This window comes from Xiphophorus hellerii, chromosome 17 (genome assembly GCF_003331165.1).
Source record: "Xiphophorus hellerii strain 12219 chromosome 17, Xiphophorus_hellerii-4.1, whole genome shotgun sequence".
In the NCBI taxonomy this organism is placed as follows: domain Eukaryota; kingdom Metazoa; phylum Chordata; class Actinopteri; order Cyprinodontiformes; family Poeciliidae; genus Xiphophorus; species Xiphophorus hellerii.
The window spans coordinates 4934432-4953996 of record NC_045688.1 but is presented as its reverse complement, the minus strand read 5'-3'; the positions used below and the strand labels follow the sequence as shown (position 1 = coordinate 4953996).

At 37.2% G+C, this 19565-nt stretch overlaps 1 protein-coding gene across 1 annotated transcript in view; it reads left to right on the top strand.

Moving 5' to 3' along the window:
* Window positions 1–19565, top strand: part of plxna4 (plexin A4) — a 222602-nt gene that overhangs the window by 26150 nt on the left and 176887 nt on the right. The window contains exon 3 of the mRNA XM_032590154.1: window positions 5781–5963. Within this exon, the coding sequence (XP_032446045.1) occupies window positions 5781–5963 (183 nt within the window). The remainder of the gene's footprint in view (window positions 1–5780; window positions 5964–19565) is intronic.

Sequence of the window (19565 nt, the reverse complement as noted above, 5' to 3'; positions counted from 1 at the left end):
CCCTCAAAGACTGACGGGAAAATTACAAGGTCGTTCACAAGTCTCTGACAGGCTACGGCCATCCCTTCATCCCTTCTAGTAATGATCATTAATTACATGTCATTAACTAACATGCCACGGGCTATTCTTCTACATTTGTTATGTGCTACCGACTTCACATTCTGAATTCTCCCCAATTAATTAGATTATTCTAGTTGGCCGCTGCTGTTTCTTTGACTCTCTTTCTTGATCTCCAACAGCCCTTCAACACATGGACATCACCATTTATTTGAAAGGAGCTCTTCTGCTTTTAAATTCAGTCTTCTCCTGGCATTCATCTTAAATTTTCTTTACATTTTTTCCTATTTAAGTTTGGTTACTTGCTTGACCAGCCTTTGAATGATGATAACCTGTGTGCTGGTCATCTCAATCTCTCCACTGTCTGATTGTGGAGCTTAATCAGTCACTGGCTACTGCTGCGGCTGATGAGTCAGTCTAGGTCACATCCTCAGGAAGGGAAATGCTAGCAGATTCATTAAGGACATCCAGACTGCCACCCCCCCCTTTCTACTTCACCTCACTCCATGCACATATCCGCTATTCTGCTCGCTGGCTGGCACGCTAATTAAATCTCCTTACATGATACCACTTGCTAAAGGTCAGAATCAATCACAATATCATTATTTTGTGATTAAACAAGTGTCTTCTGCTTTCTTCGTCATACTCTACCGTTTTAACTAAAAAAACTGTGTAAACTTCAGCTTTCTCTTCTAGGTGTTGGTGTATTTTCTTCTCTGCATCACAATAAGAGGAAAGTTGAAATATATAACCTTAACCCAGATTATCAAAAAGGAGCCCTGAAATAACATCTAAAGTGCTGCAGGCCTCATTTGCCTTAACTGATTCAATTCAGTAAAAAGACTACACAAAAATGCCATCAATTGTAGAGCTCCAATGTATTTCATGTCTGTGGAGGTATTGCATCCTTACGATAAATAAAACATAGAGCATCATACTGATAGTCAAACTCAGTGGTGGTAGTATGATGGTCGGGGACTGCTTTGCTACGTTAGGACTTAATGAAATCATGAATTCTACTCTTTAAAGATCCAGTCTGTGACATGACCTCAAACCTTGAACTGTCCATGTTCAAATCCCAATATGGATACATTTAAACAATTTGGCAAAAGAGAATGGACCAAAGTTTGTCCACAGTGATGTAAAAGAAAAATTTTGAGTTATTGCAAAAGATTAATGGTAGATTCTGCCTCTAAGGGTGGCACAGCAGTTATTAGATTTAGGGAGCACTTGGATTTTCCATAGTGGGCCACATTGTTTTGGATATCCCTTTTCCCCTAATAAAGTCATAATTTAAAAATTTTATTTTTTTCTTTCCTTTCATTGTCTGATTGTTCAATTGTGTCAAAAAGCACAATAAAAAAGCAAACACAGATAGACTATAAGGAGTAAATGCTTTTACACAGCAGCAAATAGTTGCATTAAAACAAGTCAATCCACTAAACCCCTACTTTCTTTGTAATTGACTCACTACGGCTGTTTCCCTGGTGAAATGTTTTATTTTCTGTTCGTTTTTGCTAAGAATAAAATGTTCTCTCTTCTACAGAGAGGTAAAAGCCTGTGTAGTACATTATAAAAAGAAAAACATTGAATCATCAGGAGAATGATGTGCCTTCATAAAATTCAGCTCACCTTCCAGCTTCAAGGTTGATTTGTGATTTGGATTGTTTCCCTTCACCATCTTCTAACCTTGCACCTTCCTCTATTTCTGTATTTTCCACCTCTGCTGAAGTGATGTCTCACCCTGTCATGCTGTGTTATTCCTGATTTGATACATTTTTTCCACCCTGCAAATATTTATTTGTTGTACCTGCATAACTAATGGTTGGCAGATGAAAACATCAGCAAACATGAACGAACAGTTTATCATGAGACTGTCTCATATTGCTGATTTACTTGCATGTTTTTCCTGCAGATCACACAAGTAAATCAAGTTTATTGTATAGCCTTACGAGTGTGTACTCAGCATAATTTACACACATGAATGCCATTTAATGTACAGATTTTCAAGCTGTGGTCATTTTGTTAGTGTACCTTTTTAATCCATCTTAAAATCTTACATTTGAATAAATAACTGTGAGGTAGATGGAAATCAGAAACTTTATAGTTTTTTTTCCTCTTTAATTATTGAGTGAGTTTCAGTATATCTAAGTTATGTTTAGTGACAGGTGTTGCACACTGTGTGGATATGCAGAGAGCACATTTCTGAATACTGCAGAAATGGGCTTAAAGCCGAAAAAGATTAATCTGATGAAAAAACAGTTTTAACATACAACTCTAACTGCATATCCTAAAATTTCCTTGTTGTTTTTACCTTACACAATTTGATGCAACAAACATAAAATCAGCTTTCATGTAAGTGTATCACACTTGACCTCATAATTCTGGTCCTCAGTGCCAACTGTTATGCATGTTTCAAACATTGGCTCAGGATATTCTTGTTGGATGCCATGTTAGGATGCTAAAAGTCCTGTCAGAAAATGTATTCAGTGCTCTATACTCCACATTCAACTGTTAGTGGTTTCATAACAAACTCAGACCGATTTTAATGGCAGCAATTCGGCCACAGAATAGTAGGTGCAGAGTGTAAATCTTAGGAATCATATAAACGAAGCATTTACTAATAACTAATAACTAATAAGCAAATTTAATTTACTTAGAACCCTTCACAGGTAAAGAAGCACAAAGTTATTAATTCCGCAGCACGACTCATAGTTTCTCACTGTTAAGAGAAAATCTAATGTTGACATAATTTTAGCACATTAAATACAGCAAACCCATTTAGTCATGAAAGAATTATGCAGTGCCTCCAATCATCTTAGCAGGTTGGTCATTTAGCACAGCAGGGCAAGAGGAAAATACTAGTTCCCATTTGGCAAGTCACAAAAGGAACGTAAAGCATGCTGGAATCCATTTTTGTAATTCCTTTCCTTCTGTCTATACGCATAGTTTTGAAGATTAATTTGTGCACAAAAATATATTACAATTTTTAAAAAATTTTTACAAATCACTTTTTTTGCCTAAAAGTAAGTCAATTAAGTACATCATTAAAAAGTGCCAGCATAGTACATTAATGTTTTTTAAAATATGTTCAATTTTGACATACCAAGTGTTGCTGTAGTTGATAGTGTGCCTTTAATTTGGTGAAGTTACAGCGAGTAGAAATAGTCCTTACAGCAGTCCAAACCCAGATTAGGCCATACATCAGAGAATGTTAGAGTGCTGATCTCTTTCACTCCCCCACTAATCGCATTGAGCAACTCTAGCTTTCTTGTGCTTGCTGCCCGCTCTCTTTTTTTTCCACACTCTGTATCTACTGATCCCCCTGCACGGTCCAGAAGAGAGCCCTTTTTGTGTTGGTGCTGGCAGCCAGACACAAGCAAAGAGATGGATACGGCTGAGAGTGACCTGATTCTGCATCAGAGTCTGGCCTCTGCCCAAATATAGACTCCCTTCTCCTGTTCTTCTGTCTTTATGATGGATCTATCAATCTTTTGGAATGCTTTACTTACTTGGACAAACATTTGTTCCTTTTTGGACGTTTGGCAAAACATAACTGAATAGAACAAAATAGATTAAAAGTTTGTTCTTTGATTCAAATGTCTCCAGAAATTTGACTCACTTATTGGACATCTAGAAAATCTTTAAATATTTAAGAAATATGCAGGTAGCACATGAGACAAAGTCAAGGTCAACACTGATGCCATTAGCTACTTGATTACAAATTATGTTTTAGTTTTAAAAAACCCCATAGTGTCTACTTCCTGCTTAACCTGAAAAAATAATAAAGATGATGGGTAACCTGAAGAAATTTCACATACAAGATTTTTTTTGTGTCCCATTTAGGCTGAGTTCAGATAATTAATTTCTTAATGATTTGAAGTACTTGCTTTTTCTGAAAAATTAATTAATCTTTGAATAAATGAGGGGAACCTTGTTATCTCTGGAGGAAGCATTCAATCATCGAAGGCCCAAATACTGCCAATTACTCAGTTTTGTTTCTGATAGATCCTGTTAACCTTTAAACTCAGCAATGATGAGCTGTAATCTGTCATGTCCTCAGCTATAACTGATGAGGACACAAAGAGGGTGTTTTTTGGTCTGTCACATAAACGAGGAATAAGACTGAATAGATCAGAACATTGGCACTGGTTGCTGTTAAAACTTATTATAAGGACTGATCTTGATTCTCATCAGCAAACCATTACTCAAACATAGGACTACAGCAGGACTTGGAGGACAAAATGTTCATTCCTGAGAACAGATTCTTCTTAAAAAATCTCTGGTTAAAGACAGGGGAAGATTTGGTAACTTGTGGAAAAGTTGTCCTGCATAGAAATTTGTCTTCTGTTTATTCTCAGTTGGTCTATGTCCATCTTCTTTTTATTTTCTACCTTTATCTCAAACCTTCAACTGTGTGACATCTTTCTGACCCACATTTAGGTTGTCTATATCAATCATTCATCCCACTCCATATGACCCTATGTTGTAGCCTCCAGCTTGTGCCCTTAACCAGCAATGTTCCATTTGTCTAATGAAAGCAGACCCCATATTTCCTGTATATCTTGTTCTAAGGGCTGATGATGGCCCTCTGTGATAGGTTGAGCAGAGACCATGGCCTTGCACGATTTATCGGAAGCCCCCAGAGTGCACTTCGAGGAAGAAAAATGGAAAATGAGACATAAACAACAAGACCTGTCTCCCTTCAAAGGCATTCCCTCAGACTTTTTCATAACCTTTAGGCAGCTTTATATTTAAAACAATTTTGTATCGAAGTCATTTTTCATTCATGCACCTTGTTTTGCTCTACCTGGGATATTCCTTTTGCTATAAAGCATTATTTTAGTGTTATTCTATTTTGTATCAGGTTTACTGGTTTTAGCCTGAACACAGTGATATGAAAAAGGTTTTTGCTACCTTGCAAGTTTCTTTTGTTCCTAAGACAAGTTTGGTTATTTCTCTTTTTCCCTTGGATTTGTTTGTTTCATGATAGATAAATTATAATTTGCTGACCCATTTAGAATCTATTCGCAGCAGCAGCATATTAATCTAGAATGTACTTTTCTAGCTTTAGTTTGTTTCCCATTTGGTCAGTCATACCACGGTTATTGTGCCCAGGTGGTGAACTCAAACGTTTTGCAGTGATTTGCCTGAGTGCAGAAAAGGCACAGATTTTTTATTTTTATTTCACTTTGAACCACTTTGGTGTCTTGCTGCACCAGCATTTCAGCAGTTTCTGTTGTATTGGATGGACGGTGGGGAATAGAGCCTGACAGAGCAGCCTCCGGCTCATTTGAAGAACCAGAGCCTGACTGCAGTCTTCTTCCATTCTCTAACCTGTTTTCATTTTTTGCTGCCTCCAACATAAGAAACTGAGGAATACCTGATATAAGTCGTATTTCTAATGAATTCAGGTTATGTCTGAATACCAAAAAAAATGCTTGTGTTGACACGATGTATGTATGATTGAATTTAAATAACTTTGTAAAGTGTCTTGAAATTATGTGAATTTGCACTATGTAAATCAACTTAATCGGACTAAAATTCTTTTTGAAACACATGTTCCACTCACACTAATAGCGATTAACATGTTAACATGTTTTTTAATGTCTGTTGCAAGTTTACGTTGGTAAGAAAAGTGCCTTAAAACTGTATCGCAAAGCATTTTGAAACATTTCCCATCTCGTTTTTCTTACTTGTGATTTTTCTTTGCTCTGTTGCAGCTCTTAACCATTGACGATGACTTTTGTGGGCTCGACATGAATGCGCCTCTGGGTGTGTCTGAAATGGTGCACGGCAAGCCTCTCTTTACAGACGCCATTGACAAAATGACCTCTGTGATTGCCTACGTCTACAAGAACCACTCACTGGTCTTCGTGGGCACAAAAAGTGGACGAGTCAAGAAGGTAAAGAGCAGACTTTGGGTTGAGTAAACTGCATTATAGATAGTTTAATCAATGGGAGCCGAGATTTGGTTTCTCTCTGTTAGAATGTGTAGTAAGAGCTGGGAATTGGGAATACTGGATTGGAGAATGGATAGTAGTAGAAAGGCAGATTGACTTTCAGGCAAATCAGCTGAATCGGCTGTATTTGCAGCATGAAGGTGCGTGTGCTTGAGTGAAAGAGGGGGAGAGTGAATGGTAGTGCGTGTCCTTTACTGAAGAAGAAATTGTGTATATGTGTGTGTGTTTTGAGGAAAGGGAATCACTAAAGCCCCTAAGGGGGTTTTATTTCTACTGCCAAGCGCATCTGATATCTTTCAGACCTGCTCATCCCAGGCACCGTATATCACGCATACACACATGTACACCTGGAATCAGGAGGATCCGCTATAGTTTTCCTTTACTTTGGACTTGTATAAAATCCAGAACCCTGGGGGCAAATTGTTGTACACATCAGCATGTTCCAGAATTGATTAGACAAAGTTTATTATCTCTTGTGAGGGAAATTAAGAAGTTAGAATGAGATGAAATGCATAATTTATTAAGTAATTTATGTACCTGATAATAGTATACAATGGAGCTCCAAGGAATCATGTAAATCACACCTTTTCACTGAGGCAATTTTAAAATTGTAACATGGATAATCATTCAGACGCCTTGTTCCCAATACATCTAAATAATATGACATACAACCAACTGCCTTTAGAAGTCACCCAATACCCTGGAGAAAATCAAATACAGGCTACAACTGAGATTTATTTTTTCAAAATTTAGAAAGTTTTTCTTGTACTTGACAATTATTCACAACTCTGTTGGCATATCACAGAAAATTGCACTTGAATACATAAAAGATGGTGGTTGTAATGTAATAAACTGTTGAGGTTATAAACACACATACGAGGCACCACAGGAAGTCAAAATGTTCAGTGTGGCACTGGTAGTAAAAAAAAAAAAAGGTTGAAGTTAGTAATGTTTCCAAGGGCATTTTCTAATACCTTCAACTGTAACTGTCTCTCCTTAAGTCTCATGTCACACTCTGTGCGAATTCAGAGCCCTCGGCTAAACAGGATTTGTCCCCTCAGAGTTAAGAAGTGGAGGATAAGCTGGGTTTTGGAGTGTTGTTGCTTCCACCTTAGACTGCCTTCATGCCCCTGTGCCCTTTTGTGTGTGGCAGACCTTTTCACAGCTAAAGGAACGATGCACTGGTGCAAAGTATTGCAGAACCTTTTACCCTATGCACTTTTACATTGCTGTCTCGCAGGTATATGCACCCAGAGATTATAGAGACTCAGTCAAACTAAATCAAATAAGAGATTGGCATGACCAGTGAGCTGAGACAGAGAGAAGAGATTTTGCAGAGATTTATATATTCTAGATATGAGGTTTCTGAAGCAAAGAGTATCAATGACTTGTAAAGTGCTAAAACATATCTTTCTTTAGTACCCTTTTCTTCCAGGTTGTAATTTTTCTATAGCTACAAAGGTGTATTTTTAGATAAATGAATATGTGACATATGAAATCCTTTTTAATATTCACATTTTGTCTATAAAAATAACTTGGTTATAATCAGAAAATTATATTGTTAAAAATAAATACGCTTCTTACAATTTTCTGAGGTACTAAGAAAGCTGGAATATTATGAGATTTTCAGTATTTTAAAGATCTGAAGAAATATTGGGGAGAAAAATTAACTACGGATTAATATTTGTATTTCCAGAATTTAAACTCCATCTCTCTCCATCTGCCTTTAAAGGGACCTCATCGGAAAAGCTACCATAAATTCATAGATAACTTGATTTGTTTTAGTATTTATCCTTTATATTTGGCTTAAAAATGATTGCAGACTCTGCATATCAGTGTGTGAGAATATATGGAAATTCTGACATGAATAAAGTGTAGAAACACTTGATTTTCTAGGTAGCCCGTCTTTAATTAAATATTTTAAAATCAAATTAAAATTGTACTTCGCAGTAATCTGTCAACGGGACGTTTTAAAAATATTTCTAGGAAACCAAACAGAAATATCCAGTTATATAAATATGGTATATTCAGACAAAGACCCCTTTCAGACACTTCCACAAAGGCAATCAATATCATGTGTCAACATAGGCGTGCACACACAGCACCATTACAATTCCATCCTTCCCTCCCTTCTACACACTTCCCCTCCCCTGTCATTAACTGTATACCATTAGATGACATCACAGGCAATAAAAAACAACAACAAGACAATAAAAAGTCTGAGCCGAAGTCCACCTCCTTCATCAGTGACTTTATAACCCCTGGACTAATGGATGTTGATTTATACTCGGCCCTCCACCTTATTTTTTCCATCCTTTAGTCCCTGCCCATTTCTCCTTCTCTGACCAGCTCTCTCACTGCTCATCTTTCAATCTGCTTTTTTTGTTTTATATGTGGTGTTGTGACAAACACGTCACCTTGAATAAATCAAAGAATTACAGGAAAAGAGTGGACATAATTTAATTGAGTCCTTCTTGGGCGGGTTAAATGTTCCTGTTTATACTCTCACGTTTATGATATCACGAAGTAAACTGAGCAGGAAGTAGAGTAAATTAAATTCAGTTTGCTTGTAAAATTGCGGAACGTAATGGGGGTTAGTGTAAAATTTCTAAAGTGCAATGTGAGTCCTGTATAAGTGGAAATAGAAATAACTCCAGTATGTCTGTACTAATTGCATAATTTATTCTCTAGCCCTTCACCCATCCATATTAGCACAAGTCATTGTTAGTCCTGACCCTAAATTCATCCTCTTAAGCTCAACTGGAAATTGGTTGCAGATTTACTTGTACATTAAAAGTACAGTAGCCTAAATCCTACAAAATTTCTACCTGTGAGATGAAGTAAACAGAGCACAAGACTAGACCAAGACCTCTGAGTAATCTAGACGAGCAGTCGGGTCTACATGTTTCTGTGCCTTTACTTCCATTTTACTTTAACACAGCATTGAGCTCTTTTTAATTGAAATGCCTCTTAGTACTCAGCAAACTAATTTTCATGTGATTCTTATTTCTTTTGTTTTATGTGTTGCTTCCCTCATTCTTCAACATTCTCTTAATTTTTGTTCTTTCTGTTCGATTCATCGCTCTGCCTTCTTCTGTCTACTTGTCCATGGCTGAGCAGAGCTGCTGTGTGAGATCTCTTTGATGGCTACCTCCTGCTTCTGGAAGTGTATAAACCATATGGCTTCTGTCAGTCTGTCTGTCGATCAGTTTGTGTGCTCGTTGGTCTGTGATAAATATGAGAGGAGACGAAGAAGTGATGGAGATAAAAGACTGAGGCAGGGTTAGGTTTAAACCCATTTCCCGCAGGTCAATGCACAACAGCAAGTCAAGGAGAAAGACTTAACCCCCTACGGACTTCGATTTTGTTCATGGTTATCTGATCGTATAACACATTGGTGTGATGGATAACTGTTGATGTTGAGACAAATGTGTTATAGTCAAAGATTACTAGTCATTTTTTAAATGTGCACAGATGGATGCATCAGTGATCCATTATGCCCATGCAGAAGCTAATGCACAAACTACTGGACAGAAGCCGGCCAGTTATCTGCATGGGGTCGAGGCTTGAGAGGTAGACTCGGGGACAAGAGGAAGGTGTGGAGGGAAAAAGTGGAGAGAAAAGAGGGCAAAAAGATGAGATTGAGAACTACCTGCTGAGGTGCTAATGCATCTTCCCTCTGTCAATCCCAATGGGGGAGCATTGGTGCTCAATACAATGAGCAGCTAACCTTGAACTTGACATCGACAGTCGCCCAAAAATTAGCAAGCTGGAACATGCAGGGCTGGAACAGGTTATTGTGCCTTTATCTTAGGTATTTCCAAGTTTTTAACTGCTGTTTGTATATATGACTTGAGGAGTATGGAAAGCTTTAACCTGCATATTCAAGTTTTTGCCAACTGTTTCTTTTTACAACTGTAACATAAGAGGAAATAAGAAAAGCTTTCAAAATAAGCTTTTATAGCCTTGCTGCTGTGACCAATCATTATTTTTTATTAAGGGCAGCAGGGACTTGATGGCCACATGTGACAGAGCAGATGCTGTAAAATGGAGCTTTGCAGAGTTTTAAAGCAAACACAAAATTTTTAGAGTTCACATTTTGAACTGCCTTCTGGCCTCTTATATTGGCCATTAGTGCCATTAGTGTGGGTAGCATTACTGAAACCACATTGTATGTGCATTTCCTTGAGAATATAGATCCTTACTTGAACTCGGAAATTTCAAAAAGGCTGCCAATACTTCCAAAGCCATCATAACAGACAGAGGTTGAAAGCTCAAAAGATTAAAGCCAAGCAATTTTGCTGTAACATGTGCAGTCTTCCCATTGTCTGCTGAAAGTTTTATTCTCCCTTGTTTTCTTGCAGCCTCAATTGCAGTAATTGTTTTATTGCTATAATTATCTGGGGAAAAAAATATTGCGATAAGAATTTTGATTGTATGCAGTGACATACAGTCTGAAAAGAATGGAAATATTCTTGAAATGTTTATCACTTTGGTCACTATCAGAGTAAGTACCACAAAATATTGTCATATTGTACATGCTACCCATCTGTAGCACAGATGCATCTCCCTGCAAAAAAACATGAAAGTAGTTAGACACTGAAGGTAGCTAAACTATCAAATCCTGTTGACTCTTTACCTGCATGTCCACAGAAGAATGTTTTTAAGGTGACCGGTTGGAATTTATATATGGTGCCTTCTTTGGTTAAAAATATAACAGCTTTTTGAGTTTCCAATGACCTGTAATCAGTTAATTCATTCATATTAAACTAAAAATCTCATGATTTCTGTCAACAGCCAGTTTCTTTGTTGAGCTCCATAATTATGTACGCTCAAAGGTATATGGACTGGAAATGCAGTCATAATAGTTATTTTCCCAATTGAAGAGGAAAAAAGTACCAAAATGAAAAAAGATGAACATAAAATAAGCTACAAGAATTTGGATCATGATGAAGCAAGATTATTAGAAAAGATGCTAGAATGAAACAAAGGTAAGAATAATGAATGTTTTTCTAAAGCTATATCTTACTTTAAGGAAGATTGGCTTTGTAAGGACTCATTGAGCTCTGTCATTTTATCGTGGCAGAGGTGAGAAATGGGTCAGTTCAGACACTGAATTGTGAATGTTTGCTGTCGAGAAGGGAAAGGTCAAAATCTCACTCATGCCTCAACCTCTGTCAATTTCTGTTTCATACTCTATACAAGCTACCCTGACTTGACTGCATTATTACGTCTCTCTCCAACTACAGCAATCACTTTATCTTTCACTATCGGTCTGTCAGATCCCCCTATCTATATGAATGAACAGGTCGTTTTCATATGGCCTTCTTTCTATTTATTTATAGATACATGTATGAGTCTTGAAATATTCACAGCTTTGGACCAGTCTCATTTTGTGCACTGATTGTGTCCTTGATTTGTACGCATGTGTTTGTGTGCATGCATGACATGCTGGTTAGCTCCAGACACAGGTTATTGAAATAGGCTGAGCTGAGCTGTGGTCAGTGGAGCAGAGTATTAACTGCTTAAAGCTAATGATGAAATATGTTTTAGTGCTGCCAGGCTTCATGTGCGTGTATGTAGACGGTACTTTATGATCTATACTGCCACCCGTTCTTGTGATGCTGTAAACACAATGCAGCTCAAGTGAGGCACACGCACGTGTGCATCCTATTATCACCATTGCCAGTAGCCATTACAACCCCACCCAGCTGTCCATTCAATCCTTGCAAGTGGCCTAAACCACTGCATTATTCAGCCAGTATTCCCAGAATGTCAATGTTCTCCTACTGTTAAGTATTCCTCAGCAGTCTTGCTAGTTGCCTTGGCACTTTGTGTGTTTTGCTGCTCCCACACCAGATAGTGCAGCTTGAGTTGCCATGGCAGCAAAGGCTGCTCCACAACCACAGGGTATATAATGTATAGGGAAAGGCACTCAGGCACATGTGTGAGTGTATTTTGACACATTTGGTTTTAAGTGTCAATTTTGCATAGAGTGCATATTTGATGCATAATGATCTATGAGAACACTATTATCTAAAAGCTGGTTTTCTCTCAAACAGGTGGCAACATTTTTCTTTCACTGCAGTAACCGATGCATGTTATTCTAGCTAGACTGTGCTGCTTATCGTAGAGGTATGTCAGAACAAATCAGTCAATGGAAGCCTCTGGCGTCCTCCTTCACTTTACATCCCTATTCTGAGGTTTTATATTGCAGTATTATTACAAGCCTGCTGTTTCACCATCATCCCCTGATAAGTCCTTAGTGTACAAGGTTGGCTTAGGCACTCTGCCAAGTTCCAGTTTCTTGCCTAAATTGAGGGAACTGGATGGTAGTTTGTATTTATACATGTTGGTGTACATATAAGTCAATGCTGTGTTGAAAAATGTAGGACATAAGCCTCGATAAACTTTTTGTATTAAGTAAAGAAGCAGTGGCTTTGGATGTTGCATTGTTTTTTTTTCAGTAGTAAATATTAAGTAAGTAAATATTCCTTAATTATTTGGATTAGGGTGAAATGGAACCAAAAGGGGGAGAATAAGGCACTGAAAAAATGTATGTATACCAAGGTGAGTACATTTTGTCCCTTAACCATTTTTTGCTGATACAGGTTTTGTAATTTCATACCTAACTTTATAAACTACCAAAAGAAGCTGTGCCAAAGAACATTTTATACTTGCTTTATTTCTTGGTTATTTAAAGTAATTATTTGCAATTTCCTCCATCTACTTAAAGAAAAAGTGACTATGACTTGTATAAATAATGTCTACCTGAAGGAGATCACTCATAGTTAATCTGTTTAAGTAAGAAGTCATAATCAGTATTATTGACATAAGTCATTTGGCCCAAATACAAACAGGGTGTAGACTAAAATGTCAGAAAATAAGAAAAGTTCAATTTGTCACATTGACAGTTGAACATAAAACGACATGCAATGATAAAAAAAACAAAGATGAAAAAGAACATTTCCACAGAAGATAAAAATATAAGCAAAACAAGAACAGTACAAATACCGTAGAATAGTTAAATTGTAATTATACGATTTAAATTTCTGTCTAGCAGTAGTCCAGTGTGATTTGTTTTCTGATTTGAAATAAGATTTCATAGCACGAATAGACAGGGATGTAGAAGGGCCAAAATGTTCCCTGGTATTGTTGGATTGCTCTCCAGCTTTCTTGGTTGTTGGTCAAACTTTACAAGTGATGTTTGCAAATACAGCTGGTCAGTATGTGTATATGCAGATGGCATTCTAGTATTTCTAACCAAGTTATTATTTTTGCACATGGTTTTCAGAATCCAACAGTTTCATAGCTCATACTAAGATTTTTATTTTCGAAATGGGAAGTGGTACAGGAGCAGGTGAAAAGCCATAGAGGAAAGCACAGTACTGAAAGGAGAAAAGGGTGTAGAGGGCAAAATTACCAAGCAAAAATAAAGTAACTAAGCTGCAGGGAGAAGAAAGTCAAAAAGGGTAAAGTGAAAAGGTGAAAGTGGTGAAATGGATTTTTATGTTCATTTCATTCACGCGGGTCTGCTCCTACTGAGAGGCGAACCAGTATGAGGCAGTATATTGAGCTGTGAGTGATTCAAGTGGCTATTCACTACAATGTGTATGTGGATTTAAAAGGCTTGAGTCAGCCGAGATGTGAGTCAAAACGGCAAACCTTGGTCTGATCCTTGTGCGCCCTGGCAGTTTGAACTTCAGCTGACTCTTGTGTGTTGCTGCTTGTTCAGGGTTAAGATGAGGTTAGCTGCTGAGAAACATGAGTCAAGGTCTGGGGACATAAACAAATCAAAGAGATGCCACATAATATTATGCCTTGCTATGCATTGGTTAAGCACAGGCATTGTAAACCCCAATTCAGTAGATAGTTTGTCTAGATTGTCTTTGAAAAGCAGCAGCTCATCAAATTAGATACCCACATCTTGCTTCTTGTTGTAGACAACTATTGGGAAACTACAAGTTGAACAAGGAAGACTTGAACCTAAAGAAAACATTCCCATATTTTCTTTCTTCTGTGGCTCTCACCTTATAAATATGATCATCTATAGTCAGTAAGAAAAGCATACAGTATCAGTCTTGGGTTTCTTCAGGAAAACAGCTTCTTTAATGACCAGCATTTAATAAGTTTGTATTCAATTATGTGTTCGCAGGTAGTCAGTCAACATTCCGACGAACATTGCATTTCAAGCATTTTTGATGGTCTGACAATCTTCACAAATCAACAATCTTCTTGTTTTGTTAATATCAAGATACTAGGAAAACAAAATCATTTTATATGAATCAAAAATACACAATGAAATAATTTCTTTTTTATGTGAAGGATATCGATCAAGTATTGTCTTATTTTAGATTATTCTTTCTGGTGAGAGAAGCAGCATCCTCAGCAGTTAGTCCACTATTCGAAATACACCATTGAAAATCATCCTCATCTAAAGCCATTAAAAAAACATTGTAATAGTTTCTGGAGCCAAAAATTGCCATTTCTAGGACTGGGCATAATTTCTGAGTCAGCTTTTTTATTTTATTTTATCCAAGTTGTCTTTCAGTTCGTTAATTTTCCTGGACTGAAACTTTGTATGTTGGAATGATTTTATTTTCCTGAGCTCTACTGTAAGGAAATAAGGTTTTGAACAATTACCAAATTTCCATAAGGGTTTGTGTTGATTGTTATTTGGTAAATTATAAGTGTATGTAACTACATCACATCAAAATTAAAAATAATCATTAGTTGTTCTGTTTTATGCATTGGTATTTGCTTTAGTGCCACATCATTGCCTAGTGGTAGTTAATTTGTAGACCTGCTAGAAAAAAATCAATGTGTTGTCTAGCACGTAATCGCACAATATATTAATGTGTAGCTGAGATGGATGGCTGTAATCCTGCCAGCACAGACTGTAATTTTCCATCAATGCTGAGCAAAAGACAAATTTGTATAGCTATACACCAGATGAGCATTTAAACTGTACAAAGAATAGATAATAGAAGAATTACATTAGGCAACTCCTATTATTTATTTTTCTGGTTCATTAGCTGAAAAGCATTGTCGGTATTGATAAATTGCTTTCATTTTCTGTTTTCATCGCATTTTAAATATCTTGATTTATAATCACTTCTCTAAAAATCATTTGTGTGGCCAATTCAGTAATTCCTTTCCAATAGTTCATTATGCATTAAGCATATTTCCACAATACCACCTAATTTATTTGGTTTTATTGATGATAAAAAGCCCCCTCATACCTTTGTCTTGCTTCAAATGTTTTTTTTCTGTATGTCCTTGGTTCTTCACTAAGTGATTTATGGCTCCATTTCTGCAGCTCTAAAAGATGCACCACTGCAGGTGAGCCCTCTGCAGCCCTCCCCTTTCTCTCCACACTTCCTTCCCTGCACGCCTGCAACCAATCACTGCACACTGTTGGGCACTTGGGACATCCAGAGTCCCCATCCACCTTTTCATATTCCTGTACCTGTCCTCCTTCTTGCCATGTCTTTCTCTCTCTTTATTGGATAGTGTTTCTCACAACTGGGTCATTCTTTCCACTCCCTGCAGTAAATATCAGCAACCACTCAGGCTGGGCAAAGCTACACTTCATAGCTTAGTATAGCTGCAACAGAGACTTCTGAGCAAGTTTTTCCAAAGGAGTTGTTTTGTATTTATTGCTCTTGTCTGTTTTCTGTTCACCACACCCCATAAAGACTGTAAAACATGTGTGTGAGAATCATGTACACATTAGAGGTCCCTATGAATTTGCATACTCACAAGTGTTTTCTATGAGAGTTGTATTAGACACCACATGTAAGAAGTCACTTGTAACCATTAGCTTCTTCTCACATCACCTGCTTGTTTATTTGGGTTTATTTGCACATGCGTGTGTTTCTCAGCTTCTCCTTCCACTTGTCTCAAAGACACACATTCACATACAAACTCTCTAATGCCACTGCAGCAGAGTTGATGATTTGCAATTTTAGATTGCTGCACTATTAAGCAGATGTCTATGTAAACATCTTTAAAAGGATCCCTGGGTCTGCCTTTTTGACATTGAGGCGCAGAAGTGCACCTCAGGCACCAAAGCGACTTTATGCATTCAGGGTGTGGAGTAGCTGAAAGTGCCAGAAAAGATTGAGAGTCAATAAATGAGATGCAAGGAGGAACAGACACTGAAAGAAATGGTAAGAGAGATAAGATGGCAGAAGCACATAAACTGAAAAAGAAATTAACATATGTAATCTTGCACACCTATTCTCAGTCTTACCTTTTTTTCCTCTTACTTCCTCTACTTGGCCCTTTCTTTTTCCATCCTCAGCACAGACCTTAATAAGTGGATTTTTATCTCAGCTACACCATCCCTCCCAAAGGCTTATGGGTGTTTTTTCTTCTGTGCTGCATGAACAGAATTGTAATTGCCAGTCCACAGTCAAAAACAGACATTTTTAAAGGAATATAAAAGAAATAGTTTAAAAACATAGAAATCACAGTTATTCAACTGATTATTTTTAGAAAAAGCTATTTTTTTACATTGGCAAACTAGTTTACTTTGAGATTAGTAAGAATTACATTACAGTCAGTTCTTACTATCGGACATATACCTGTACACTGGAGAAGTTCATCTAGCAGAAGTTATTGATTCTTCATTAGAAAGGCTTTATAAACTACATGCCCTTTGTGTGGGTTTACCCTTTCTTCCTGACAGATTCCTAAGTTTTTTTTAATTTCCAGCTTCATTTTTTACTCATGATTAGATTGTTACCCATTACATATATGACTCAGGTTTGTAAAAACACGTCTTGTGTACGTTCCAACATAATATCTAACATATCTTCATTGAGGATTTTTGCTCAAGAGTTAAAGTTTTACATGTTCTGGAAGTAAAAATACGCTGACATGTCAATTTACACCACTGCCAGTGACATGTTTGCAATATGTTAGCTACAGAATTAAACCGTTAATTTGCATTTCTGTCTTACTACATGTTTAACATCAATAGGGAGCAGTACAACGTATGTTTTTGAACACGGCCCTTTTGTTATTTGATTACAAAGAAATGCACTTTTATTACCTTTTGTTTCTAATAGTTTTCTCTGGAGATGGCAATTAGCATGTCTACTAGTTTTCTGAACCTACTAGTTTTGTAAGTAGGGAAGCTGTTCATTACTTAAGTTTTTAATTCTCTAAGTATTCTCCACTAAATTTCTCTCCAGTAATTTTTGCTCGAAGCAAGGTCATTAATAGTTTTTAGCTGTGCCTTACTTAGCTTTGTATTTGCCTTTATGAAAAGTTACAAAAATTTCTTCTGAGATTCTCAAAAAGCAACCACCAATTCTATTTGTAAGCAACCATGTATATATTCAATAAGTCTGCAGTGAATCTTTTCACAAATTTCATTAGAGCATCACTTAGTAGGCTCACAGACTCCTCTTCAATCTTACTCTTGATATACGTGTTATCAGATGAGTATGTATGTGGATTTTGTTAGAGTATTGGGAGTACTATTTCTCCTGAAATATATCAACACAAATTGGAAATGATCCAGTTATGTTCTCTGGGGGGAGGGGTGGATGCAGTGTGAAGCCTGTGGAACAACATGTTCTTCTATTTGTCACAGCATTGTCTGTCAGGATGACTTCAACCAGCAACAAATCGCTCAAAGCTACTGCAGAAGTCAAATATCTTTAGGGTTAGGATAATTAACTTGCTCACTACATAAGACACTGTAGTGTTCGTTCCTCCTCCTCAATATAGGTTAATTAATTAGGAAGTATTAGGAAAATATGTATCAAAACTATGTTATCCATTTGTAAAATATATTAATAGCAACACAGTTATACTGTGAGTTATAACAGAGTATAATGTAGTGATTAGTAAATATTTTGAATGCAGTCTTAAATTAGCCATGAGTGTAGTTATGCAACACCAAATCCTAGAGCTGCGTATGTTGGCGTACAAGGGTGTGTAACTATGTCCTTGTGTCAACGATATCTGCAAAAATCCTCGCAAAAACCAGCACTGTGGATATTTTTAGCCTTTTTTGTTCCATGTCCCTGATTCCTGACACCAGAGCAACCTGGGAAATTTTACTTCAAGGACACTGATGTGCACACAGCTCCAACATCAATTCTCATATTCTCTGTCTATATATTGTTAACTAAAACCCACGGCACCATTTCATTTACTACATTCTTCCCTGAAGGGCAAGAATTTGCTATATCTAATCAACCGCCCTCCTCTCATTAAAGTTGAGCTACTGCTACAGAGAACGAGGAAAAACCCTTAGTCACTGACTGTGTTGAATATCAATTAGAGAAAGCATTTGGGTATAAGCAATGAAAACGGGAAATGCACATGCATTTAATAGGTAATAAAAAAAAAATTAAGAAAGAAGAGGCCTAATTAAGATAAACAGATGTTGAGAGAGAATCGTTTTATTCCATTTTTAAATCTCAGCCATCATTTAATCTTTATTTTTTTGTGAATTTGTCTGTCTGGCTAACAAAGCCATGAGAGATCCAAGCAGACACGTGGCTGTTCCATCTGGTTTAGCTCTCCAGATCTCTCCTCGTTAGACGATTATTGCCGTTTAGTCTCAGCTTCCTGCTCCTACAACTGGCAAACTAACGAAACCACTGTCCTCCTCTCCTTCTGCCATCACCATCATTGCTTTGCTGTCGCTCCCAGTAGCAGCTTAACTGTAAGCTAAAGTTCACACCAGTGAACTTTGCAACCTCACAGAAAGTGCTGCAATAGCACCATATACTTTTAGCTCCTCACTTGTGCAACTGAGAGAGATTGAACTTTGCTTGCACCCTCTTGTTGTTCTTTACAATAAATGTAATGAAAAAAAAATCTATTTCTAATATATATTTTAAAAGACTAAACAGCAAAATCAGCAGGCATCCTTGTTTGATTGGACTGTATTATTTGGACAAATGTGCTTTTAAAGAAAAATGCTGTTATGGCTCTATTTATGTTCACAAGTACCTTATGTTGTGATACAATGCCCTACAGTTTAGGCTGTAATTCCCAGTCAGCTTAGCACACTACAGATGTAACTGTGTGTTGGCAGACACCCTTTTTCACACGGCGTGGGCAACAGACTTGGCTGATGAAGACACACCAAGGGAGACACGTTCTGAAATAGAAATGTCAGCCGTGCTTACTTGCATGTAGATGGATGCAGGATAGCAGGCAGGTGGCAATAGATTCCAGGGTTAGAAAAAGAGTCACTTCTGTTGTTTTGCCTCACAGATCTGCCCACATTGATTGGCTGTTATTGCTGATTCTTGGCAAAGATTTCTGTTAGATTTTGAAATAGCTTGTTTTTAGTTTAGATTGCAGTTGCTTCACTAACTTAATTGGACTCTGCCAGTTAAAAAGGTGCTGTTGATTCAGGTTCACAATAATTTCTGTTGATAATGTAGTGAATTATTTACGCAACAGCCAAATTAGAGGGAGCAGTGAAGGAATCCTGGTCTCCAGTTGTGTTTTTCTTGTTTTCAGTGATGGTCCCTTTTGTCATGTGGTTTACTTCTAGGAGTTTTAAAGAAG